The 27,298-nt window shown below is 38.8% G+C and overlaps 1 protein-coding gene across 3 annotated transcripts in view; it reads right to left on the reverse strand.

Moving 5' to 3' along the window:
• Positions 1-263: 263 nt before the first annotated feature.
• LOC133644424 (tumor protein p63-regulated gene 1-like protein) overlaps positions 264-27,298 on the reverse strand; it is a 118,225-nt gene continuing 91,190 nt past the window's right edge. For all 3 annotated transcript variants that reach the window (XM_062038888.1, XM_062038886.1, XM_062038887.1), the window contains 2 exons: positions 15,859-16,012; positions 264-1,767 (listed from right to left, as the gene is read on the reverse strand). In XM_062038888.1, coding sequence (XP_061894872.1) covers positions 1,573-1,767; positions 15,859-16,012 — 349 coding nt within the window. In that variant the 3' untranslated portion in view covers positions 264-1,572. The remainder of the gene's footprint in view (positions 1,768-15,858; positions 16,013-27,298) is intronic.

The following is a 27,298-nucleotide window of genomic DNA, read 5'->3' on the forward strand; positions in this document are numbered from 1 at the left end:
CAAACCATCCTCAACGCGTTCCGACTTCTCAGTGTTTCCCACACATTCATTTATTTGTGGCGGCCCGCCACGAAATAATTACGTCCGCCACAAATAAAATAAAAATACAAAACAAAAAAAAAAATTATTTAATTTTTTTTGTCCTGTCCAGCTTCTCAGGCAAATCATATAGTTGATGTAGATGCCCATATAGGCTGTTCACATTTACTTTACAAAAGAGAAGTGTAGAATACTTCTCTAGTTGCCTTATTTGTATTTGACCACTACTGTTTTCTGTTTATTTGTTACTGACTGTGGCAGGACACCTCTGCCTCTGTTTCACTTTATGTTGCTGGTAAATAATATGGTTGTAGTAGTAGGCTAAAGTTAAATTATTTAGTATGCACTAATTAAAGGGGCAGAGCTTTAAGAGACATTTTAGCTTTTATATTTTATAAGATATATTTTTTGTAAGAACCACAATTATTAAATATATTTCAGTGAATAACTTATTGTTCAAATCTGTATATAAATATGTACATAAAGTGTTGTAATTATATTGTAAAATGGATGGATGGATGGACGTTTAAAACAAAACTGTTATTAATTAGTAAGTATACATTTTTTGAGCCTTTTTAGAGAAAATCATATCATTGTAGTAAATAATGCAAATTACTCGATTATGTCATGGTGACCACGCCCATAGTCACGCCCCCACCGCCACAGGTATCTTGGCAGTTTATGGGAAACACTGCTTCTACAAAGCAACGGACTACCTGCTGCCACCTACTGGTATGGAGTTCTACATGGTTACCCTGCCGAGCTCTATACAGCACAGACAACAGACAACGGCAGATTATAATTATTGATTTGCAAATAATATATTTTTTGGACCATATAGGTGAAGTTGCATAATTTCCCTCGGCACAGTGATGTACCAAGGGACCCCGCCATGCAACGCACAGAACGTCAGGACTAAAATCTTAAACTGAATTTGACTGGAAGCCAATGAAGACTGGATCAAATGGGGGTGATATGGGCTGTTCTGGGTGCACCGGACTAAAGTCTGGCAGCTGCATTTTGTACCGTCTTAAGTCTCTTTAGCTTTGACTTGTTGAAAAGAGTGAAGAGAGAATTGCAACAGTCAATACCAGATGAAATGAACGCGTGAATGATCGTTTAATAAATGCAAAAAAGCAGACAGGAGCCAACCTAAAAGCATAAAGTTTGCGCCACAGATAGCGCCGTCTCCAGTGCATGAGTTGTGTAAAAATAAACACAACCAACTATACAAACAGTAACAAACGTGCATCTCTTAGGGGCTGCGTGGGGCGCCAAGCAGCTTTGAACAGAAACACCGAGGGAGGAAGACAAGCGTGGTGTTGTGAGAGCGAGGGATTATCATAGAAGCAGGAAGATGAGTCAAGTGTCACGCTGAAGAGAATACGGCACATTATTAGAGGCTTGCAGCGCATCCAAGATGTCATGGCTTGATTCTTGGAGCATTGGAAAATAGCCAAGGGTTAATCAACATCTAAATTGGGTTAGTGAGCTCACAGCACCAAGCGAGACCATGCTCATGTGAAAGATTCCCTAAAAGCCAAGGTTTCCTCTAGCAAAGCAGTAACCCAGCTTGTTGGTGTTCCCCAAGAAAGACATGAGGCCCACGTAAGCTTGGATGTGGATGGACTGGTTCAGGACCAGAACGCCATTGGCCTTCCCGGGGACCGGCTTCACCTTGTGGGCTTTCTGCGCCGCTCCTTTGAGCTCCTCACGGAAGTTCTGAATCTGTAGACAAGATGGCCAGGGAGTCAGATAGGTTTACTGGGATTAAAGACCACTCCCTGGATGATTCAGGACTCCTCTTCCTCCTATCCAGGAGATGGCAAAAAGCCGCTGCCTGACCAGGGATCAGAAAATCTGCAGAGACTCCTCCCACCCCCCACCATGGACTGTTTTCACTGCTGGACTCTAGGAAGAGGTTCCGTAGCCCCCGTAGCAGAACCTCCAGGTTCTGTAACAGCTTCTTCCCTCAGGCTGTAAGACTCTTGAACGCATCATAATAATCCCCTCAATTCCCTCCAAAAATGGATTAACTGGCTGGAATATAAAGACAATATAACATACATCCATAAACGTGGCTGCATATGCAAAAGTGCAATATATTTATCTGTACAGTAATGTATTTATTTATATCTGCACCTTATTGATTTGTTATCCTGCACTACCATGAGCTAATGCAACTAAATTTAGTTCTTATCTGTACTGTAAAGTTCAAATTTGAATGACAATAAAAAGGAAGTCTAAGTCTAATAAACACACTCTTGTGGTTTAGGTTCTTGTCTTGAGTCACCAAGAACCACTGCGGTGGGACTTAAAGCTGAGGTTCTGGTGTCTTTTTTCCCACGTGGCACATTCCTCCTTCACGACATACGTTTTTTCATGAACATTCTCAGTAAGGGCCTCCAGGTCTTTGGTCCTTGAGGGTCTACTTTCAGGTCTCGGTCAGACCAGGATTGCGCTTAAAATTCCTCCACATACTCCTCCTTCCTGCAGCTTCAAACGCGATGAAATGTTGTGACACGGCTCAAGTGTCATCGCCGTGATTGCTTAATTCTCCTCTCCTCTTCATGCGAAGTGAAATGATGAAATTCCTGTAAACGCTTCGCAATACGCTTGACTTTCAATCGCACAAAAGACTTTCTAAGTCTTGAAACATTTCAGTGCACAAATTACCTTCAGCGAGGAGATGATATTTTGAGCCAAAGATTGTGTTTTGTTAGCAGGGTTGTCTAAAAGCAGATTTATACAAACCCGGATCCAACGACTTAGGGCGATTTCTTTGCATATTCCAAGATTTAAAGCAACACTAAGTTACTTTTCAACCTTGATAAAATAGTTTCATAACTTTTGGGAAGATACATGGACTTACAGCTAGTTGAATGACACCTCCGTCGTGGCCTGTATCACTTTCACTTAGCAACTTTAATGATCCACACAAAAACCTACAAATGTGCTGACTTTCGTTAAAAAGACGATGCGAACGCCTGCGTGCCGGCAGAAAACTGAAAACAGAAGAAGAAGAAGAAGAAGAAGAAGAAGAAGAAGAAGAACAAGAACAAGAAGAACAACAAGAAGAAGAAGAAGAACAAGAACAAGAACATGAAGAAGAAGAAGAACAAGAACAAGAACAGGAACAAGAAGAAGAAGAAGAAGAACAAGAACAAGAAGAAGAAGAAGAGCAAGAAGAAGAACAAGAAGAAGAACAAGAACAAGAAGAAGAAGAGCAAGAAGAAGAACAACAACAAGAACAAGAAGAAGAAGAAGAAGAAGAACAAGAACAAGAACAAGAACAAGAAGAACAACAAGAACAACAAGAAGAAGAACAAGAACAAGAAGAACAAAAAGAACAAGAAGAAGAACAAGAACAAGCATAACAAAAAGAACAAGAAGAACAAGAAGAAGAAGAAGAACAACAAGAACAAGAAGAACAAGAACCAGAACAAGAAGAAGAACAAGAAGAAGAAGAACAAGAACAAGAACCAGAACCAGAACAAGAAGAAGAAGAAGAAGAACAAGAACAAGAACAAGAAGAATACCAAGAAGAAGAAGAACAAGAACAAGAAGAAGAAGAAGAAGAACAAGAACAAGAACCAGAAGAAGAAGAAGAAGAACAAGAACAAGAAGAATAACAAGAAGAAGAAGAACAACAACAACAACAAGAAGAAGAAGAACAAGAACAACAAGAAGAAGGAGAACAAGAACAAGAACAAGAAGAATAACAAGAAGAAGAAGAAGAAGAAAAACAAGAAGAAGAAGAAGAAGAAGAACAAGAATAACAAAAAGAACAAGAACAAGAAGAACAAGAACAAGAACCAGAACAAGAAGAAGAACAAGAACAGGAAGAACAAGAACCAGAAGAAGAAGAACAAGAACAAGAACAAGAAGAACAAGAACCAGAAGAAGAAGAAGAAGAACAAGAACAAGAACCAGAACAAGAAGAAGAACAAGAACAAGAAGAAGAAGAACCAGAACCAGAACAAGAACCAGAAGAAGAAGAAGAAGAAGAACAACAACAACAAGAAGAAGAACAAGAACAAGAAGAAGAAGAAGAATAACAAGAACAAGAAGAAGAAAAAGAAGAAGAAGAAGAAAAACAAGAAGAAGAAGAAGAAGAAGAAGAAGAAGAACTACATGCAACTACTGCTATCATGGCCGAAGCTGCAAAAAAACCAAAGAAACAAAAAGTTTTGCCTGAGGAGACAAAAAAGAAAAAGGGAGGTTTCCCGGATAAAAGGACAGTCAGGATCAACATTGTCCTGGCTTTCACTTGCTGGCGTGATCTCAAAGATGAGGAGGTATATTTGGCTCTGTTCCTGCTAAACTAGCAAGTAAAATCAAAACGCTAATGTTAGCAATCGTAAATTTGTGTGATGACAATAAATATTCACCATAGTTTCACTACGACTTCCTTCCCAAAAAGTCTCCAAACATCTGCCCCGATACATTCTCGGCAGTAGCGTCATGTTTGTAGCGCTAATCTAAGATCATTTCTTGATTAACATCAGCATAGCCTTTACAGACATAATGTGTGCCAATATTATCATGCCAGTATGACACTACATGCGCTAGTCCTCGTGGGGAATGTGGTCTTCTTCTGGCAAAACACTACCGCTTTGGTCCACTGGCGCCGCCAAAATCAACCAAAACTGAAAGTTCTTCAGTAAGGCTTTAAGAATGAATTATTAAAGTTAATGATGGAATACAAAAGTTTTGTTCTAAATGTGTCTTGGTAGGTCTACCAAGTGTCACAGGTTTATACATTCTAGTCTTAACATATTCATTTATTTGTGCGGGCAGCCACAAAATAATTTGGAAGGATCTGTTAGTGGCATCGTAACTCCGCTTCTTAAAGGAGTTATATTATGAATTTGTTCTCATTTTAAAACACTTCCTTGTGGTCTACATCAGTGTTTTTCAACCTTTTTTCAGCCAAGGCACATTTTTTGCGTTGAAAAAATGCAGAGGCACACCACCAGCAGAAATCATTAAAAAACGAAACTCAATTGACAATAAAAAGTGGTTGTCGCAATTGTTGGATATGACTTTAAAGCAGTGGTCCCCAACCACCGGGTCGCGGCCCGGTACCGGTCCGCGGACCGATTGGTACCGGGCCGCACAAAAATTAAAAAAAATAAATAAATATATATATATATATTTTTTTTTTTTTAAAAATGAAATAAACATAAAAAACACAATATATACATTCTATATCAATATAGATCAATACAGCCTGCAGGGATACAGTCCGTAAGCACACATGATTGTATTTATTTATGTAAAAAAAAAATTAAAAAAAATAATAAACATTTTTTTTTTTTTTTTTTTTTTTAAATACTATCCACCCCCCACCGGTCCGTGGGACAAATTTTCAAGCGTTGACCGGTCCGCAGCTACAAAAAGGTTGGGGACCACTGCTTTAAAGCATAACCAAGCATGCATCAATATAGCTCTTGTCTCAAAGTAGGTGTACTGTCACCACCTGTCACATCACACCCTGACTTATTTGGACTTTTTTGCTGTTTTCCTGTGTGTAGTGTTTTACTTCTTGTTTTGCGCTCCCGTTTTGGTGGCTTTTTCTCTTTTTTTGGTATTTTCCTGTAGCAGTTTCATGTCTTCCTTTGAGCGATATTTCCCGCATCTACTTTGTTTTAGCAATCAAGAATATTTCAGTTGTTTTTATCCTTCTTTGTGGGTACATTGTCGATTGTCACGTCATGTTCGGTTGTACATTGTGGACGCCGTCTTTGCTCCGCAGTAAGTCTTTGCTCCGCAGTAAGTCTTTGCTGTCGTCCAGCATTCTGTTTTTGTTTACTTTGTAGCCAGTTCAGTATAATTTCGTTCTGCATAGCCTTCCTTAAGCTTCAATGCCTTTTCTTAGGGGCACTCACCTTTTGTTTATTTTTGGTTTAAGCATTAGACACAATTTTACCTGCACTCTGCCTCCCGCTGTTTCCGACATCTACAAAGCAATTGCCACCTACTGATATGGAAGAGTATTACAGGGATACTCTGCCGAGCTCTAGACAGCACCCAACACTAAACAACAACACATCATTTGCAGACTATAATTTCTGGTTTGCAAAAAATATTCTTCACCCAAATAGGTGAAATTAGATAATCTCCCACGGCACACCAGACTGTATCTCACAGCACACTAGTGTGCCGCGGCACAGTGGTTGAAAAACACTGGTCTACATCCATCCATCCATCCATTTTCTACCGCTTATTCCCTTCGGGGTCGCGGGGGGCGCTGGAGCCTATCTCAGCTGCAATCGGGCGGAAGGCGGGGTACACCCTGGACAAGTCGCCACCTCATCGCAGGGCCAACACTGGTCTACATAACATGTAATAGTGGTTCTACTGTCTTTTTTTACATGCCTCCACTTTGACTGCGTCTTCTTACCATCAGCCATGTTGTAGTTTTTAGCACTGCCTCGCTACTTTGTATTAGAAGCGGCAACAGCGGAGGATGCATGTGCATGTAGGAGCCAGTCTGCCCCACAACAAGAGGATAGGGGGAAAAGAAGCAGCTTATTGACTACTACGGACAATCGCAAGGCTTATTGTGAGAAAAAAGTCACAAATTGGGCAAATTCCACGTTTAGAGGAAGTCCGAAGGAAGGGAAGATTGTTTTATGAATATCTCCGCAAAGCTTTCATGGTTTGAGTTCACATTTTTGGGACTTATGCAGATCCCAAATACACAAAAACAGGTGCCCATAGGGTAAGAAAAGTTGGTTTTGCATTATAAGTCCCCTTTAACGCAACGTAGCAGGATGGATCAGTGTTGCCAAATTATTTACTTTATTTAGCGATTATTCAAACCCTCTGGTAAATGTATTCAGATTTTTCAGCACAGAGCATTCGGTTCAGTACAGAGTCGTAAAGGATTTCCACGTGGAACAATAAAAGTGAGAGACAGGAAGTCAAATACAAGCCAAGAAATGTCATCAATTTTCTGTATAAATGGATCATTTAAATCACATGTGTCAAACTCAAGGCCCGTGGGCCAGATCCGGCCCGGCACATCATTTAATGTGGCATGGGAATAATGTGCATACTACATCTTTCTTACTAAATGTTTTCTTTGTTTCCATTTTGACAGAAAAAAAATTGTGTAATATAGAAAATTGTATATGTTTTAAACTTTGATATTATCTGCTCATGCAACAAATATTCAATTGTTGGTGTCAATCTTTGGGCACCTCGTCATTCGATTCAGAATTCTTGGGGTGAGGATTTGATTCATAATCGATACTCGATTCAACACGATTCTCCATTCAAACTGATTTTTGCAATGTATTCTTTGGTGTAATAATAACAACACCTTAAAGGCCTACTGAAATGATTTTTTTTTATTTAAACGGGGATAGCAGATCTATTCTATGTGTCATACTTGATCATTTCGCAATATATTGCCATATTTTTGCTGAAAGGATTTAGTATAGAACAACCACGATAAAGATCGCAACTTTTGGTATCTGATAAAAAAAAAGGCTTGCCCCTACCGGAAGTAGCGTGACGTAGTCAATTGAACATATACGCAAAGTTCCCTATTGTTTACAGTGATGGCCGCCAGAAGTGAGAGAGATTCGGACCGAGAAAGCGACGATTTCCCCATTAATTTGAGCGAGGATGAAAGATTTGTGGATGAGGAAAGTGCAAGTGAAGGACTAGTGGGGAGTTGAAGCGATTCAGATAGGGAAGATGCTGTGAGAGCCGGGGGTGACCTGATATTCAGCTGGGAATGACTACAACAGTAAATAAACACAAGACATATATATACTCTATTAGCCACAACACAACCAGGCTTATATTTAATATGCCACAAATTAATCCCGCATAAAAACACCTAGGAGTTTGTTATGCTAGCTCCTAGCTACTAGCTCGAGCTAGTTATAGCTCGAGCGGGTTATATGGACGGGATCCCGTCCATAAAACCTGCCAATACAATTCAAACACCTGCACAACACACACACTCACTCAGCCCAAAGGACCGTTCACCTAACCCAAGGTTCATAAAGCTTATATATTTAACCAAAGTTACGTACGTGACACGCACGTACGGGCAAGCGATCAAATGTTTGGAAGCGCGCGGGTGGGACCTGATATCCAGCTGGGAATGATTACAACAGTAAATAAACACAAGACATATATATACTCTATTAGCCACAACACAACCAGGCTTATATTTAATATGCCACAAATTAATCCCGCATAACAAACACCTAGGTGTTTGTTATGCTAGCTCCTACCTCCTAGCTACTAGCTCGAGCTAGTTATAGCAAGCGATCAAATGTTTGGAAGCGCACTCACGGTATCGCGTCTGGGTATCCAAATCAGAGTCCTCCTGGTAAGAGTCTGTTGTCCGAGTTCTTCGATCTTGACTGCATCTTTCATCTTTCGGGAATGTAAACAAAGAAGCGCCGGCTGTGTACGTGTTGCTGCTGACTTCCCTCGCAAAATAGACGCTTCGCACCGACAACTTTCTTCTTTGCTTGCTCAGCTTCTTTCTCCATAATGCAATGAACATATTGCAACAGATTCACCAACACAGATGTCCAGAATACTGTGGAATAATGACATGAAAACAGAGCTATTTCGTATTGGCTTCAATGGTGTCCGAATACTTCCGTTTCAATGATTGACGTCACGCGCATACGTCATCATACCGAGACGTTTTTAAACGGAAGTGTGGCGGGAAATTTAAAATGTCACTTTATAAGTTAACCCGGCCGTATTGGCATGTGTTGCAATGTTAAGATTTCATCATTGATATATAAACTATCAGACTGCGTGGCTGCTAGTAGTGGCTTTCAGTAGGCCTTTAACAAAACAGCTTACAGGTTACAAAACCTCCTTTTGGTTGCTGACATATGACACATATGTGCACCTAGTAAGCATAGAGATGGCCTAAAAAATTTTGTTTTTTAATTAATTTGTCAATAAAAAATAAAAATAAATTTAGAAAATTATTAATCAATTTACTATTGAGATAAATATAAACCGGGATTCGGATGTGATAAAAAAAACATTTTTTAGCACCCCTAATTATTATATACCGTATGATAGTTGGTAAAAAAAAAACCAATACATACTTAAATATCTGCTTGTCACTTTGACTTACGATTTCAAAGCAAGTTATCCATGAATTTGTACGTACCGGTACACAAATCAAATAACCAAATGCATACACTGCAAAAAGTCAGTGTTCAAAAACAAGAAAAAAAAATACAAAAATGAGGGGTATTTTATTTGAACTAAGCAAAATTGTCTGCCAATAGAACAAGAAAATTTGGCTTGTCAAGACTTTCAAAAACAAGTCAAATTAGCTAACCTCAATGAACACAAAAATACCTTCAAATAAGTATATTTTCACTAATAAGTGCACTTTTCTTGGTAAAAAAAAAAAAAAAAAAAGAGACCTTTTTGCTCAATATGTTGAAAAATATTCTTAAATGAAGTAAATGCTAGTGCCATTATCTTAACATAATGATATGCATTACATTTCTTGAAACCAGCAAACTTATACTAAAAACTAGTTTATTGTTCTTAATGGAAAGGCAACAAGGCAACCGCTCGGGGTCTCCTAGCCGCTCAGGCAAATCATATGGTCTTAAAATGCATTTTTCCATCGATAACATGACATCATCGCGCCAAGTGCGTGCATATATACAGCCCGGCCACCAGCCAAAAATGTTTTAATTGTAATTTTGAGGAATTTATCTGAATGTGCATGAACTAATTTCAAAATTGTTTGAAATGTTAAATGTTTAAATAGTCAGTTTACTGTACTGTGCCAACTGTACTACTATATGAGTACCTATTTTCTATTGTTTCATTGAAAATAAAACAGCAAAGTCCATTTGGCTGTCATCTGTTTTAATTATGAGACACAATTGTGTCAAAATCATGATTTTTTTTTTTTCATGCTTGAAATAAGAAGTGATTACTTTAAAAAAGTACTTTTATACTTGTGAGTGTTTATGACACAGCTTTGCAATAGGGCTGCAACAACTAATCGATTAAATCAATTAAAATCGATTATTAAAATAGTTGCCGATTAATGTAGTCATCGATTCGTTGGATCTATGCTATGCGCATGCGCAGAGGTTTTTTTTATTATTATTATTATTTTTTTAAATAAACCTTTATTTATGAACTGCAACATGTACAAACAGCTGAGAAACAATAATCAAAATAAGTATGGTGCCAGTATGCTGTTTTTTTCCAATAAAATACTGGATAGGATAGAAATGTAGTTTGTCTCTTTTATCCGATTATTAATCAAAGCAATAATCGACAGATTAATCGATTATCAAATTAATCGTTAGTTGCAGCCCTACTTTGCAACAGTTGATATTCTAGTTTCAAGCATGTTTTACTCAATATAGCTCATCAAATCTCAGCAACAAGCTGTAATATCTTACTGAGATCATTTAGGACCAAAACACTTCAAACAAGTAAAAAACATAAAATCTGCTTAGTGAGAAGAATGATCTTATCAGACAGAAAATAAGCAAATATCACCCTTATTTGAGATATTTCATCTTACTTAGACTTCAGTTTTTGCAGTGTATGCAATAATATAATGAGGCGATTATACTTTGATATTCTTACATTCACTGTTACAAGCGGCCCTCTGATAACGGCCATGTGGCCCTCCATAAAATCAAGTTGGACACCCCTTAATTAAATCATTGTTTTTTCCACTCAGTTTGTTATTACTATTGCCATCTAGTGTACATATACACAACTTGTATCTTAGGCTGCATCTTACTTTCATCAATGACAATACAGTCAAGTCCTTGCCAAACAGTCCAGGTAAACTTTTATATCCAACATAAAATGAGTTTTGTGACTCATGGCGGATTCCAGTGCGTTGAATCATTTGGCCCACGCAGATGCTTCTCATCACGTTGTCATTTTCTTTTTTTATGACAAAACGGTTGCATGGCGCGTACACACCTCTTCCCTGACACGGTCTGACTGCAGAAGACCAGGAGGAAGATGACTCTACGGGTATGTTTTCTTTTCCTTGCCCGGATGTGGGTTAAGTTCAAGGGTGTCGTTGAGCGTTTGCGAAGCCCTTTGAGGCCCTCGTGATTGAGGGCTACGTGAATAAAATGTTTTTGATTGATACAGTGGGAGTTCTATAATTCATTACGATGCAATTTTTTTTTTTTACCCATGGAAAATAGAAATATGATTGTCAAACTTTAACTGTACTTTAAATGTTTTAGGTACCATCATTATTACCTGGGAAGCAGACCCGGGCAAATTAAGGCCCGGGGGCCACATGCGGCCCGTTAAAGGCCTACTGAAAGCCACTACTAGCGACCACGCAGTCTGATAGTTTATATATCAATGATGAAATCTTAACATAGCAACACATGCCAATACGGCCGGGTTAACTTATAAAGTGACATTTTAAAATTCCCGCCACACTTCCGGTTGAAAAAGCCTTCGAAGGATGACGTATGCGCGTGACGTAGCCCGGGGAACAGAGGTATGCCTTCTCCATTGAATACAATACAAAAAAACTCTGTTTTCATTTCATAATTCCACAGTATTCTGGACATCTGTGTTGGTGAATCTTTTGCAATTTGTTTAATGAACAATGGAGGCTGCAAAGAAGAACGTTGTAGGTGGTTGTAGCAACACAAGGACCACTTACTCGGATAGCAGACGCCTAGCCGATGCTAGCAGACCCACCGCACGGATGATCTGGTGAAGTCCTTCGTCGCGCCGTCAATCGCTGGAACGCAGGTGAGCACGGGTGTTGCTGAGCAAAGCAGATGAGGGCTGGCTGGCGTAGGTGGAGCGCTAATGTTTTTATCATAGCTCTGTGAGCTCCGGTTGCTAAGTTAGCCTTAGCGTCGTTAGCAACAGCATTGTTAAGCTTTGCCAGGCTGAGATCTATTAACCGTGTATTTACATGTCCATGGTTTAATAGTATTGTCGATCTTCTGTCTATCCTTCCAGTCAGGGGTTTATTTATTTTGTTTCTATCTGCATTTGAGACAGATGCTATCACGTTAGCTCATGCTAAAGATGCTAAAGAGCTTCGTCGATGTATTGTCGTGGAGATAAAAGGCACTGTAATGTCCATTTCGCGTTCTCGACTCTCATTTTCAAGAGGATATAGTATCCGAGGTGGTTTAAAATACAAATCCGTGATCCACAATAGAAAAAGGAGAGAGTGTAGAATCCAATGAGCCAGCTTGTACCTAAGTTACGGTCAGAGCGAAAAAAGATATGTATTTCACTGCATTCTAGTCCGTCACTCTAACATTCCTCGTCCACAAATCTTTCATCCTTGCTCAAATTAATGGGGTAATCGTCACTTTCACGGTCCGAATAGCTCTAGCTGCGTTGAAAACAATAGGAAAATATGAGGGAGTGAACAACTGACAACGTCACGCTACTTCCGGTAGGGGCAAAGTTTTTTTTTTATCAGAGACCAAAAGTTGCGAACTTTATCGACGTTGTTCTCTACTAAATCCTTTCAGCAAAAATATGGCAATATCGCAAAATGATCAAGTATGACACATAGAATGGATCTGCTATCCCCGTTTAAATTAAAAAAATTCATTTCAGTAGGCCTTTAAACTTTTCAATCTGGCCCGCTGGACATTCCCAAATACTTTTTTTAGATGTTTAAGATGTAAAGTGTAGCTGCCATGATGATGTGCGGTGATGTTTTCTAATGACCGTAAGTCTTCAACTATACTAAGTCTTTCAATGCTTGGAATCTGTGCTTATGGCTGATATACCAGTTACTACGGTAATCTAATTAGTTACTATGGTCATCTAATTAGTTACTATGGTCATAAGTTATAAGTTATAAGTTTATAAGTTATAAGTATAATACGTTTTATAAGTTTATTTCGGTCATATAATCAACCATTAACCATTTTGTGTGACAGTACAGTACAAATTATAGATGTATAACAATCATACACATTTACACACAAAAATAAAATAAAATAAAAAGCATGACCGAAAAAGGAATAGGCTGAAGCCAAAGCTTATATTTGCCTATCCTATACCTTCACTGAAAATAAGATTACCTGGAACATCAACCTTAAAAAGAAAAAAAAAATCAATGGGATGAAAGTAATCGTTGCTATATTTTATAATTTTCAATTATTTCACCTTTCAATGTTTTCTTAAACCTTAACAAAGAAGTACATGTCTTCAGCTCATCACTGAGCTTGTTCCACCATTTAACTCCTAAAACTGAAATACATTTGTATTTTGTATTCGTTCTTGCTTTACATATTTCAAAAACCAATATCCCCCGTAAATTATAGTTTTCTCCTCTTAATTGAAATAACCTAAGAATACAAGCTGGAAGGCTGTTGTTCTTTACTCGAAACATAATTTCCATTGTTTTTAAAAACACAATATCTGAAAATTTTAACACATTAGAACTTATAAATAATGGATTGGTATGTTCATAGTAGCACGCTTTATGTATTATTCTAATGACCCTTTTTTGAAGTTGAATTATTGGCTCTATGTTTGTTTTATAAACATTTCCCCAAACTTCAACACAATATGTTAAATATGGAAAAATAAAAGAATAATATAACATATGCAAACATTTCTTATTCAGCATGTGTTTTACTTTATAAAGAATAGCAATGGATTTGGATATTTTTCCCTTTATATATTCAATATGCGGTTTCCAACATAATTTATGATCAATTATTATTCCCAAGAATTTAGTTTCATATACTCTATCAATTTCCACTTGATTTAATTTTAATTTTGCTTCACAGTTTGTCCTTGCACCACTAAACACCATAAACTAGTTTTCTTATCATTTAATGATTTTTTTAGCTGAATCAACTCAACCTCTATTATCCTCAACACTTCCTTCAAGTCTTCTCCTGAACAATATACATTTGTATCATCTGCAAACATAATAAATTTCAATTTACTAGACACTGAACAAATATCATTTAAATATAGTATAAATAACTTAGGTCCCAATACCGAGCCTTGTGGCACCCCACAAGTTACTCTTCTTGGCTGTGATTTAGTCTTATTAATTTCCACATATTGAGATCTATTACTTAAATAACTACTTAACAACTGTTGTGAAACACCTCTTATGCCATAGTTTTTCAATTTTTGCAGAAGTAAGGAATGATCGATTGTGTCAAAAGCTTTACATAAGTCAATAAATACTCCAACGGTGTGTTGTTTCTTTTCTATTGCTGTAGCTACGTTTTCTACTAAGTCCATCGCTGCTAGGGTCATCTAAGTAGTTACTATGGTCATCTAATTAGTTACTATGGTCATCTAATTAGTTACTATGGTCATCTAATTAGTTACTATGGTCATCTACGTCACAGCAGCTCAGACGAGGCACCAAGCAGTGTTGGGCGGGAAGCGTTTCCACAGACGCGGAAGGAGATTTTCACAACAAAGTTCTAAAGCTTAAAGATATATCAGATATATCAGATTGTAGGTGGGTTTATTTTGTACCCTTTGCGTTCATATTTCACTGTTTGTTGCATTTTTGTTGCGTTTCACTTAATTGTAAAATATGTCGATCGAAAGAGGGTGTGACGTTCATATTTTGTCAATATTCAGTGTTTTATCCTTCATAGAAAAATTTAAAAATCCATTCTGTTTTTTAAGGAACGTTTTTAGCATTCAATCAGACATTATTGTGAGGTTTTGTATTAGTGTTCCTAAAAATAGATATACCGGCCCCCAGACACATTTTTTTCCTCTAAATGTGGGCCCCGAGTCAAAATAATCGCCCAGGCCTGCTTTAGAGGTTTTTAATGGAGGTGTTTGGATGTTTTTAAGGGCTTTATAGGCAAAATAGAGCGACTTCCATAGGCTCCATTGTAAGCGGACTTTTGATCAACTGTATTTAATATTTAGAAAGCATTAAAACTAGGGATGTCCGATAATGGCTTTTGGCCGATATCTGATATTCCGATATTGTCCAACTCTTTAATTACCGAAACCGATATCAACCGATATATGCAGTCGTGGAATTAACACATTATTATGCCTAATTTGGACAACCAGGTATGGTGAAGATAAGGTACTTTAAAAAAAAATTAATAAAATAAAATAAGATAAATCAATTAAAAACATTTTCTTGAATAAAAAAGAAAGTAAAACAATATAAAAACAGTTACATAGAAACTAGTAATTAATGAAAATGAGTAAAATTAGCTGTTAAAGGTTAGTACTATTAGTGGACCAGCAGCACGCACAATCATGTGTGCTTACGGACTGTATCCCTTGCAGACTGTATTGATATATATTGATATATAATGTAGGAAGCAGAATATTAATAACAGAAAGAAACAACCCTTTTATATGAATGAGTGTAAATGGGGGAGGGATGTTTTTTGGGTTGGTGCACTAATTGTAAGTGTATCTTGTGTTTTTTATGTTGATTTAATTTTTAAAAAAAAAAATAAATAAAAATAAAAAAACAGATACCGATAATTTTCGATATTACATTTTAACGCATTTATCAGCCGATAATATCGGCAGGCCGATATTATCGGACATCTCTAATTAAAACAAATCCATCTGTCGTTATGTTTTCATAATGATTGTGAACGATAGGCAAAATTCCCAAAAAGAGAGCAGTTCCCCTTTAAAGCGACAAATATTTGTGCACTGAATTTTTAAACACAAATTCTGCTCAGTAATTTGTATTCAACGAAATTGTCAGCATAATTCACACGCAAAAAATTAAGTTACAAAAATTCAGTGTAAAAAAAACCCCAACCTTTTCGTAATGGAGACACAAAGAAGTGAGCTTTGGCTTACATTGCAGATGGAAGAGAAGGCCTCGCTGAGGTGCCTCACAGGGTGGGACGTGAAGGTGACGTAGGGCAGGTCGTTGGCAAAGGGGTTCCACCAGGAGGTGAAGGACGGCTCCCTCAGTCGGTCCCAGAAGACACGCAAGCCCTCGCCGTCACGCCTGATCACATCAAGACAAGACACACAAGGCGGTGAGAAAGTGTGGCATTTGAAGAACAGCCCTGTCTCGGAGGATAACATCATTTCAATGTTACAACCATCACGCAAACAGGATGTATAGAAGCACCGCTCATTCATGCAGTTACAGCAGAACCTGCTTATAAGTCCTGGTCCATACCGTTCTTCTTATTACTGTGCTACTTCAGTCAAAGTCCACATACATGGTCGACATCAAATGTGGCAAACTAACCTTATACCTAAAAGCTACTGACTCCTTTGTCAGTAGCTAACTTTTAGGTAGAAGTTTCAACGTGGCCATAGGAACGGAACTCGTAAGTAGACCGAGTACCTCCGATTTATTGATCACTAACTTGGCAATGACAATGTCACATTATTGGATACTAGGGATGGACTATATCAGAGGTTCCCAACCACCGGGCCGTGGCCCGGTACCGGTCCGCGGACCGATTGGTACCGGGCCGCACAAGAATTTAAAAAAAAAAAATAATAATAATCTTTTTTTTTTTTTTTTTTTTTAATGAAATCAACATAAAAAACACAATATATACATTATATATCAATATAGATCAATACAGCCTGCAGGGATACAGTCCGTAAGCACACATGATTGTATTTATTTATGGAAAAAAAAATAAAATAAATAAATAAATAAATAAATAAATTAAAAAATACAACCCCCCCCCACCGGTCCGTGGGACAAATTTTCAAGCGTTGACCGGTCCGCAGCTACAAAAAGGTTGGGGACCACTGGACTATATGGTCTAAAACAAGGGTGTCCAACTCTTTTTCACACACTCTTGGCATTCTCTCGATGAGCTTCAAGAGGTAGTGAAAGTATCTGCTGATGTATCATGGACTCTGATCACTAAGCAGTAGGGGTGTAATGGCACGTGTATTGAACCGTTTCGGTACGGGGGTTCTGGTTCGGTTCGGAGGTGTACCGAACGAGCTTCCACACGAACATATGAAGTAGCGTAACGCACGTTGTGTAAACAATGCACACCGAGGCACAACACACGGCATGCTAGCAGCTAACGGGCTAGGATAGACTGACCATACGTCCTCTTTTCACCGGACATGTCCTCTTTTGCGGAGCTGTCAGGGCGGAGTTTCTTAAATGCCTCAAATGTCCGGCATTTTGAGTTAGGGTTGCGTGTATTTTCAATGTACGTTCAGGGTTAAGAAGGGGTTAAAAACAAAACAAATTGTGCGTGCAGCAGCATTGGTGAGGGAGGGGCAGAGACAGAGAGAGAGAGAGTTATGATAAACGCGCATGCGTCGCCAGGCTCTGCTTTTTATCCATAGATTTATCACATTTAATTTGTTATTATCTATAGCAGGGGTGTCAAAAGTGTGCCCCGGAGGACATTTGCGGCCCACAGCTAATGTTTTAAAGGCCCACGGCACATTCTAAAAATACTATTAAAATAAACAAAAGCATAACAAAAGTGAAATAAAAAAGCTTAAACGTTAAATGTAATTTAGAAAAAGTTGCAATGTTGACTAATAAAACAAAGCTGTTTTTTTCTCTTTCAAACTGTCATTGCTCAAAACATAATATTGAATCAAAATCAATGTTATTATGAATTATTGACCCATCCAAGGTTCCCATTACTTTACATCAAATATTACACTAAGAAAAATATTCTTGTTGGAAGATTTTGCAAATTTGGTAAATAAATAACCCAAAAATGTATATTTTGTTGTTTTCTTACTGTACCGAGAATTAACTGAACCGTGACCTCTAAACCGAGGTACGAACTGAACCGAAATGTTTGTGTACCTTTCCACCCCTAGTCAAATGCAGAGGATAATATCACCGCACCAAGTGTGTGTGTGACAATCATTGGCACTTTAACTTAAAGGCCTACTGAAAGCCACTACTAGCGACCACGCAGTCTGATAGTTTATATATCAATGATGAAATCTTAACATTGCAACACATGCCAATACGGCCGGGTTAACTTATAAAGTGACATTTTAAATTTCCCGCGAAACTTCCGGTTGAAAACGTCTATGTATGATGACGTATGCGTGTGACGTCAATGGTTGAACCGGAAGTATTCGGACACATCGTATCACAATACAAACAGCTCTGTTTTCATCGCAAAATTCCACAGTATTCTGGACATCTGTGTTGGTGAATCTTTTGCAATTTGTTTAATGAACAATGGAGACTGCAAAGAAGAAAGTTGTAGGTGGGATCGGTGTATTAGCGGCCGGCTGCAGCAACACAACCAGGAGGACTTTGATTTGGATAGCAGACGCACTATCCGACGCTGGCCGCCAACCGCATCGATGATCGGGTGAAGTCCTTCATCGCGCCGTCGATCGCTGGAACGCAGGTGAGCACGGGTGTTGATGAGCAGATGAGGGCTGGCGTAGGTTGAGCCCTAACGTTTTTATCATAGCTCTGACGAGGTCCCGTAGCTAAGTTAGCTTCAATGGCGTCGTTAGCAACAGCATTGCTAGGCTTCGACAGGCGGCACAGCATTAACCGTGTGGTTACAGGTCCAGTGTTTGGTTCGGTGTCTCCTGATAGTAGTATTGTTGATCCTCTGTCTATCCTTCCAGTCAGGGGCTTATTTCTTTTGTTTCTATCTGCATTTAAGCACGATGCTGTCATTGATTGATTGATTGATTGCGACTTTTATTAGTAGGTTGCACAGTGAAGTACATATTCCGTACAATTGACCACTAAATGGTAACACCCCAATAAGTTTTTCAACTTGTTTAGGTCTGGGTCCACTTAAATTGATTCATGATACAGATATATACTATCATATATACTATCATCATAATACAGTCATCACACAAGATAATCACATTGAATTATTTACAATCAGGGGTGTGGAGGGGGGGGTAGGATATGGACAGCAAGTAGTGGACAGAGAGAGAGAGAGAGAGAGAGAGAGAGAGAGAGAGAGAGAGAGAGAGAGAGAGAGAGAGAGAGAGAGAGAGATCAGAAGGCATAAGAAAAAGTATCTGCATTTGATTGTTTACATTTGATTATTAGCAATCCGGGGAAGGTGTTAGTTTAGGGTTGTAGCTGCCTGGAGGTGAACTTTTATTACGGTTTTGAAGGAGGATAGAGATGCCCTTTCTTTTATACCTGTTGGGAGAGCATTCCACATTGATGTGGCATAGAAAGAGCTAAAGAGCTTCACCGATGTATTGTCGTGGAGATAAAAGTCACTGTGAATGTCCATTTCGCATTTCTCGACTCTCATTTTCAAGAGGATATAGTATCTGAGGTGGTTTAAAATACAAATCCGTGATCCACAATAGAAAAAGGAGAAAGTGTGGAATCCAATGAGCCCTTTTACCTAAGTTACGGTCAGAGCTAAAAAAGATACGTCCTGCACTGCACTCGAGTCCTTCACTCTCACGTTCCTCATCCACGAATCTTTCATCCTGGCTCAAATTAATGGGGTAATCGTCGCTTTCTCGGTCCGAATCGGTCTCGCTGCTGGTGTAAACAATGGGGAAATGTGAGGAGTCCTTCAACCTGTGACGTCACGCTACTTCCGGTACAGGCAAGGCTTTTTTTTATCAGCGACCAAAAGTTGCAACTTTATTGTCGATGTTCTCTACTAAATCCTTTCAGCAAAAATATGGCAATATCGCGAAATTATCAAGTATGACACATAGAATGGATCTGCTATCCCCGTTTCAATAAAAAAAAATCATTTCAGTAGGCCTTTAAAGGCCTACTGAAAGCCACTACTAGCGACCACGCAGTCTGATAGTTTATATATCAATGATGAAATCTTAACATTGCAACACATGCCAATACGGCCGGGTTAACTTATAAAGTGACATTTTAAATCTCCCGGGAAATATCCGGCTGAAACGTCGCGGTATGATGACGTATGCGCGTGACGTAGTCAGTTTAACGGAAGTTATGGTACCCCGTAGAATCCTATACAAAAAGCTCTGTTTTCATTTCATAATTCCACAGTATTCTGGACATCTTTTGCAATTTGTTTAATGAGCAATGAAGGCTGCAAAGAAGACAGTTGTAGGTGGGATCTGTGTATTAGCAGCGGACTACAGCAACACAACCAGGAGGACTTTGTTGGAGAGCAGACGCGCTAGCCGCGACCTCACCTTGACTTCCTTCGTCTCCGGGCCGCCAAACGCATCGGGTGAAGTCCTTCGTCCTTCCGTTGATCGCTGGAACGCAGGTGAGCACGGGTGTTGATGAGCAGATGAAGGCTGGCTGGCGTAGGTGGAGAGCTAATGTTTTTAGCATAGCTCTGTAAGGTCCGGTTGCTAAATTAGCTTCAATGGCGTCGTTAGCACAGCATTGTTAACCTTCGCCAGCCTGGAAAGCATTAACCGTGTAGTTACATGTCCATGGTTTAATAGTATTGTTGATTTTCTATCTATCCTTCCAGTCAGGGGTTTATTTCTTTTGTTTCTATCTGCAGTTAAAGCACGATGCTATCACGTTAGCTCGTAGCTAAAGCGTTTTGCCGATGTATTGTCGTGGAGATAAAAGGCACTGAATGTCCATTTCGCGTTCTCGACTCTCATTTTCAAGAGGATATAGTATCCCAGGTGGTTTAAAATACAAATCCGTGATCCACAATAGAAAAAGGAGAGAGTGTGGAATCCAATGAGCCAGCTTGTACCTAAGTTACGGTCAGAGTGAAAAAAAATAAAGTATTTCACTGCATTCTAGTCCGTCACTCTAACGTTCCTCGTCCACGAATCTTTCATCCTCGCTCAAATTAATGGGGTAATGGTCCGAATAGCTCTCGCTGCGTTGAAAACAATAGGAAAATATGAGGGAGTGAACAACTGACAACGTCACGCTACTTCCGGTAGGGGCAAGGTTTTTTTTAAATCAGAGACCAAAAGTTGCAAACTTTATCGACGTTGTTCTCTACTAAATCCTTTCAGCAAAAATATGGCAATATCGCAAAAATGATCAAGTATGACACATAGAATGGATCTGCTATTCCCGTTTAAATACAAAAATGTCATTTCAGTAGGCCCTTAACTTCAAGCTCATATGTGAGTCAAGGCAGGTGGCTAAATACTTTTGGCAATATAGTGTATATATAATTACTTTACATGCAGTCGGCTTTCGGCCCTCGGGCAAATTGTTTAAGCCCAATGTGGCCCCCAAGTCAAAGTTTGTACACCCGTGATTTATATCGTCTATATCGTGACCAACCAAGCAGTGTACTTTGTGTAGAGACTTAAAACCATTCCAATACTTTCTGTGTTCATTCTTTTTAAAGTACTTGTGATGACCAATGGGAGTAGCGCTTTAACTAAAGTGAAAACTTCCAAGCTCATCCTCTCATGTACTTCTCTTCTGTCGCTCACATGGCATCCCTGCAGGGGACAGGCCCTCTCCGGGGAACACTCATTATGTGACTTCAAGATACTCAACGGTGCCTCGGTCACATTCTCTTCTTTCTTCTGCGCATTTTAAGGAGAAATACCAGAGGTTTTAATGACAAAGCCCTGGGGTCACATCTTTTCTCGGCTTCACGAGGCCTCCCGATGACTGAACGCTCCCAGATCAAGTCTTTGAACTGCACTTGCTCATCATGGCCAACGCACTGAACATCATCCCCACTCTGCATTGTGTGTGCTGCATCAAATGTAATCTACAGACTTTGCAACCTGCCAGGAATAAACTACCTTTGCTGAAAGTTCACAGGAAGTTCAGAACTTCCTCTACTCTGTCGAGAGTGATGCTACAATATTTACCTGAACTGCTGTGCGCCAGAAAGGACTGACAGGACAAACAGAGGCTATTACTCACTAAAATATACAAGTCTTGGTCTAGGAATGAAACCGCCATCTCTATATCTGCTGTAATTCAGGGTTCTTTGATAATTCCCAAGCCAACGACCCCCATACTGATGGAGAGACTGAATAGGGACCCCCTTTTATATCTTGTACACCACAGGTGTGAAACTCCAGGCCTGGGGGCCAGTTCTGGCCCACCACATTCTTTTATTTGGCACGCAAAAGCCTAGAAGTAATATGCGTCGATAAAGTACTTCAATCAATCAATGTTTACTTATACAGCCCTAAAATCACGAGTGTCTCAAAGGGCTGTACAAGCCACAACGACATCCTCAGATCAGATCCCACATCAGGGCAAGGTGTCATTCAAGGAGAAACCTTGGAGGGGACCGTAGATGTGGGGACCACCCCCCAATAGTGTGAGAGTCCAGTCCATAGTGGATCCAACATAATATTGTGAGAGTCCAGTCCGTAGTGGATCTAACATAATAGTGTGAGAGTCCAGTCCATAGTGGATCTAACATAATATTGTGAGAGTCCAGTCCATAGTGGATCTAACATAATAGTGTGAGAGTCCAGTCCATAGTGGATCTAACATAATACTGTGAGAGTCCAGTCCATAGTGGATCTAACATAATAGTGTGAGAGTCCAGTCCGTAGTGGATCTAACATAATATTGTGAGAGAGTCCAGTCCATAGTGGATCTAACATAATATTGTGAGAGTCCAGTCCATAGTGGATCTAACATAATAGTGTGAGAGTCCAGTCCATAGTGGATCTAACATAATATTGTGAGAGTTCAGTCCATAGTGGATCTAACATAATAGTGTGAGAGTCCAGTCCATAGTGGATCTAACATAATAGTGTGAGAGTCCAGTCCATAGTGGATCTAACATAATAGTGTGAGAGTCCAGTCCATAGTGGATCTAACATAATAGTGTGAGAGTCCAGTCCATAGTGGATCTAACATAATAGTGAGAGTCCAGTCCATAGTGGATCTAACATAATACTGTGAGAGTCCAGTCCATAGTGGATCTAACATAATAGTGTGAGAGTCCAGTCCGTAGTGGATCTAACATAATATTGTGAGAGAGTCCAGTCCATAGTGGATCTAACATAATATTGTGAGAGTTCAGTCCATAGTGGATCTAACATAATAGTGTGAGAGTCCAGTCCATAGTGGATCTAACATAATAGTGTGAGAGTCCAGTCCATAGTGGATCTAACATAATAGTGTGAGAGTCCAGTCCATAGTGGATCTAACATAATAGTGAGAGTCCAGTCCATAGTGGATCTAACATAATAGTGTGAGAGTCCAGTCCAGTGCGTTGTCAGTTTTTTACTGTAAAATCTACAGTTGTTTTTTTTTACAGTGTATTACTTAAAATGGAAAAATGGAAACAGTTTTTTTACGGTAAAATTTTGGTGACTGAGCTGGCAAGCTTCTTTTTTTTTTACAGTAAAATCTACAATTGTTGGTTTTATAGTATAATACTGTAAATGGAGCAATCAAACCTGTTTTTTACGGTCAGTTTTTTACCATAAAATCTGACATTGCACGGTAAATTTTCCGGGCAAAATTCTGGCAACTGAGCTGACAGGTTGTTTTTTTACTGTAAAATCTTAATTATATTCTTCTTCTTTTTTCTTTTTTTTTTACAGTGAATTAAAAAAAAATCCAATGCTGAGGCAATTTTCATGAGGCAAATCCTTATACATTTATATTATCTACGGCAGGGGTCACCAACGCGGTGCCCGCGGGCACCAGGTAGCCCGTAAGGACCAGATGAGTAGCCCGCTGGCCTGTTCTAAAAATAGCTCAAATAGCAGCACTTACCAGTGAGCTGCCTCTATTTTTTAAATTGTATTTATTTACTAGCAAGCTGGTCTCGCTTTGCCCGACATTTTTAATTCTAAGAGAGACAAAACTCAAGTAGAATTTGAAAATCCAAGAAAATATTTAAAGACTTGGTCTTCACTTGTTTAAATAAATTCATGAATTTTTTTACTTTGCTTCTTATAACTTCCAGAAAGACAATTTTAGAGAAAAAATACAACCTTAAAAATGATTTTAGGATTTTTAAACACATATATCTTTTTACCTTTTAAATTCCTTCCTCTTCTTTCCTGACAATTTAAATCAATGTTCAAGTAAATGTATTTTTTTTATTGTAAATAATAATAAATAAATGTTAATTTAATTCTTCATTTTAGCTTCTGTTTTTTCGATGAAGAGTATTTGTGAAATATTTCTTCAAACTTATGATTAAAATTCAAAAAAATTATTCTGGCAAATCTAGAAAATTTGTAGAATCAAATTTAAATCTTATTTCAAAGTCTTTTGAGTTTCTTTTAAAAATTTTGTTCTGGAAAATCTAGAATAAATAATTATTTGTCTTTATTAGAAATATAGCTTGGTCCAATTTGTTATATATTCTAACAAAGTGCAGATTGGATTTTAACCTATTTAAAACATGTCATCAAAATTCTAAAATTAATCTTAATCAAGAAAAATTACTAATGATGTTCCATAAATTCTTTTTAAAAAATTTTCAAAAACATTCGAATTAGCTAGTTTTTCTCTTCTTTTTTTCGGTTGAATTTTGAATTTTAAAGAGTCAAAATTGAAGATAAACTATGTTTCAAAATTTAATTGTCATTTTTTTGTGTGTTTTCTCCTCTTTTAAACCGTTCAATTAAGTGTAAATATCATTAATTATTAATAATAACATAGAGTTAAAGGTAAATTGAGCAAATTGGCTATTTCTGGCAATTTGTTTAAGTGTGTATCAAACTGGTAGCCCTTCGCATTAATCACTACCCAAGAAGTAGCTCTTGGTTTCAAAAAGGTTGGTGACCCCTGATCTACGGTTACAAACATTTCCACGTCAACGTCAGTCTTGTTAGGTCTCATGTTTGGGGCGTACGGCAGGTTTTTGTGCGTTACAGGAGTGCCCAGGCGCATAGAAGGTGGGGTAAGAAGCGGAGTTACGATGTCATCTACTGCACAGAGTTGGAACGACAAGCTGCGTGCACAGGCAGTCCCATCATAATGTGTTTATGCCGCCACAAACTAATGAGTGCATGGGAGACACTGCTGTTACTTCCCGACTGAAAACACACGCAACGTTTCAATGATGAGTTACAACTTTCATAACTATTTTTTTTCAAAAGAGCGACGATGTGGGCGCTTTCCCAGGAAGCAGGATTTCTTTAATGAGCCGTCATCATGCTATGTGCTCATTTAACCGCAAACCTTGCACAAGACGAAAGGAAACACCCCAAGGCAGCTCTTCATATGTCACGGTGGGCAGGGAGAGGCCGCATCATCCTGCAACTTGTGTTTACAGAAGAGCTTTCAGGGGAGACAATGCAGCGCTGAACATTCTGTGCCTCCTCCAGTGCAAATGTTGCGCAGGGAGGAAAGGGGCGGGAAAAAAAAAAAAGGTAGCACAAAAGCAAAGCCCGGCCTTAAAAGACTGATTATATTTCCACAGGGAAGAGCGGGGACGGGGGTTAGGTGGGTACACATTGGCCTTTGTGAGCGCACTGAGCTATGGCCCTGGTGTAAATGGGGATAAATGTATAAAAAAAAAGAGCTTTGTGAATTCCACAGGTAAGCTATCACTGGCAGCCGGGCCAGCCCAAACAGGCAGAACAGGGCGGGGCTTTTGCAGCCAGAGGCCTTGGACGTCTTCACTGGCTTTAAGTGCCGGGGTTTGGACTTTCACTGCGCCTCAAACACAGCATTGGCCGCCGGCGCTTTTGGCAAAGTGGAAACCGTGGCGGGATTAAAAACGCACATCAAGTCTAAGGTTCAACCAGTCCGGTCGCCCTAAGTCTGCTGGGGTCAGGGGGGGGGGGGTTCTTAGTCGTAATCCTTTGGCGGCACCTGGAGGGACGCAGCGGTACTCCGTTGCAGTACACTTCTCCACCACTTGTGGCAGTAATGACAATATCAAACAATAGGGGTGTAACGGCACTAGGGCTGCAACAACTAATCGATTAAAATCGATTATTAAAATAGTTGCCGATTAATTTAGTCATCGATTCGTTGGATCTATGCTATGCGCATGCGCAGAGTTTTTTTTTGTTTTTTTTCAAATATATATATATATATATTTTTTTTTTACTAAACCATTATTTATAAACTGCAACATGTACAAACAGCTGAGAAACAATAATCAAAATAAGTATGGTGCCAGTATGCTGTTTTTTTTCAATAAAATACTGGATAGGATAGAAATGTAGTTTGTCTGTTTTATCCGATTATTATTCGATTAATCGAAGTAATAATCGACAGATTAATCGATTATCAAATTAATCGTTAGTTGCAGCCCTAAACGGCACACAAAAAATTTGGTTCGGTACGTACCTCGGTTTAGAGGTCACGATTCGGTTCATTTTCGGTACAGTAAGAAAACAATAAAATATTAATTTTTGGGTTATTTATTTACCAAATTTGCAAAATCTTCCACCAAAATATTTTTCTTAGTGGAATATTTGATGTGAAGTAATCGGAACCTTGGATAGGTCAATAATTCATTATTAATAACATTGATTTTGATTCAATATTATGTTTTGAGCAATGACAGTTTGAAAGAAAAAAAAACAGCTTTGTTTTATTAGTCAACATTGCAACTTTTTCTAAATTACATTTAACCTTTAAGCTTTTTTATTTCACTTTTGTTATGTTTTTGTTTATTTTAATAGTATTTTTAGAAAAGGCCCACGGCACATTCTACTGAATTTTTTTTTAAATTTAAACGGGGATAGCAGATCCATTCTATGTGTCACACTTGATCATTTCGCGATATTGCCATATTTTTGCTGAAAGGATTTGGTAGAGAACATCGATAAAGTTGCAACTTTTGGTCGCTGATAAAAAAAAGTCTTGCCTGTACCGGAAGTAGCGTGACGTCACAGGTTGAAAGGCTCCTCACATTTCCCCATTGTTTTCAACGCAGCTAGAGCGATTCGGACCGAGAAAGCGACGATTACCCCATTAATTTGAGCGAGGATGAAAGCTTCGTGGATGAGAAACGTTAGAGTGAAGGACTGGAGTGCAGTGCAGGACGTATCTTTTTTCGCTCTGACCGTAACTTAGGTACAAGCTGCCTCACTGGATTCCACACTCTCTCCTTTTTCTATTGTGGATCACGGATTTGTATTTTAAACCACCTCGGATACTATATCCTCTTGAAAATGAGAGTCGAGAACGCGAAATGGACATTCAGTGCCTTTTATCTCCACGACAATACATCAGCGAAACACTTTAGCTACAGAGCTAACGTGATAGTATCGTGCTTAACTGCATATAGAAACAAAATAAATAAACCCCTGACTGGAAGGATAGATAGAAAATCAACAATACTATTAAACCATGGACATGTAAATACACGGTTAATGCTTTCCAGCCTGGCGAAGCTTAACAATGCTGTTGCTAACGACGCCATTGAAGCTAACTTAGCAACCGGACCTCACAGAGCTATGT

This window comes from Entelurus aequoreus, linkage group LG27 (assembly GCF_033978785.1).
Source record: "Entelurus aequoreus isolate RoL-2023_Sb linkage group LG27, RoL_Eaeq_v1.1, whole genome shotgun sequence".
In the NCBI taxonomy this organism is placed as follows: domain Eukaryota; kingdom Metazoa; phylum Chordata; class Actinopteri; order Syngnathiformes; family Syngnathidae; genus Entelurus; species Entelurus aequoreus.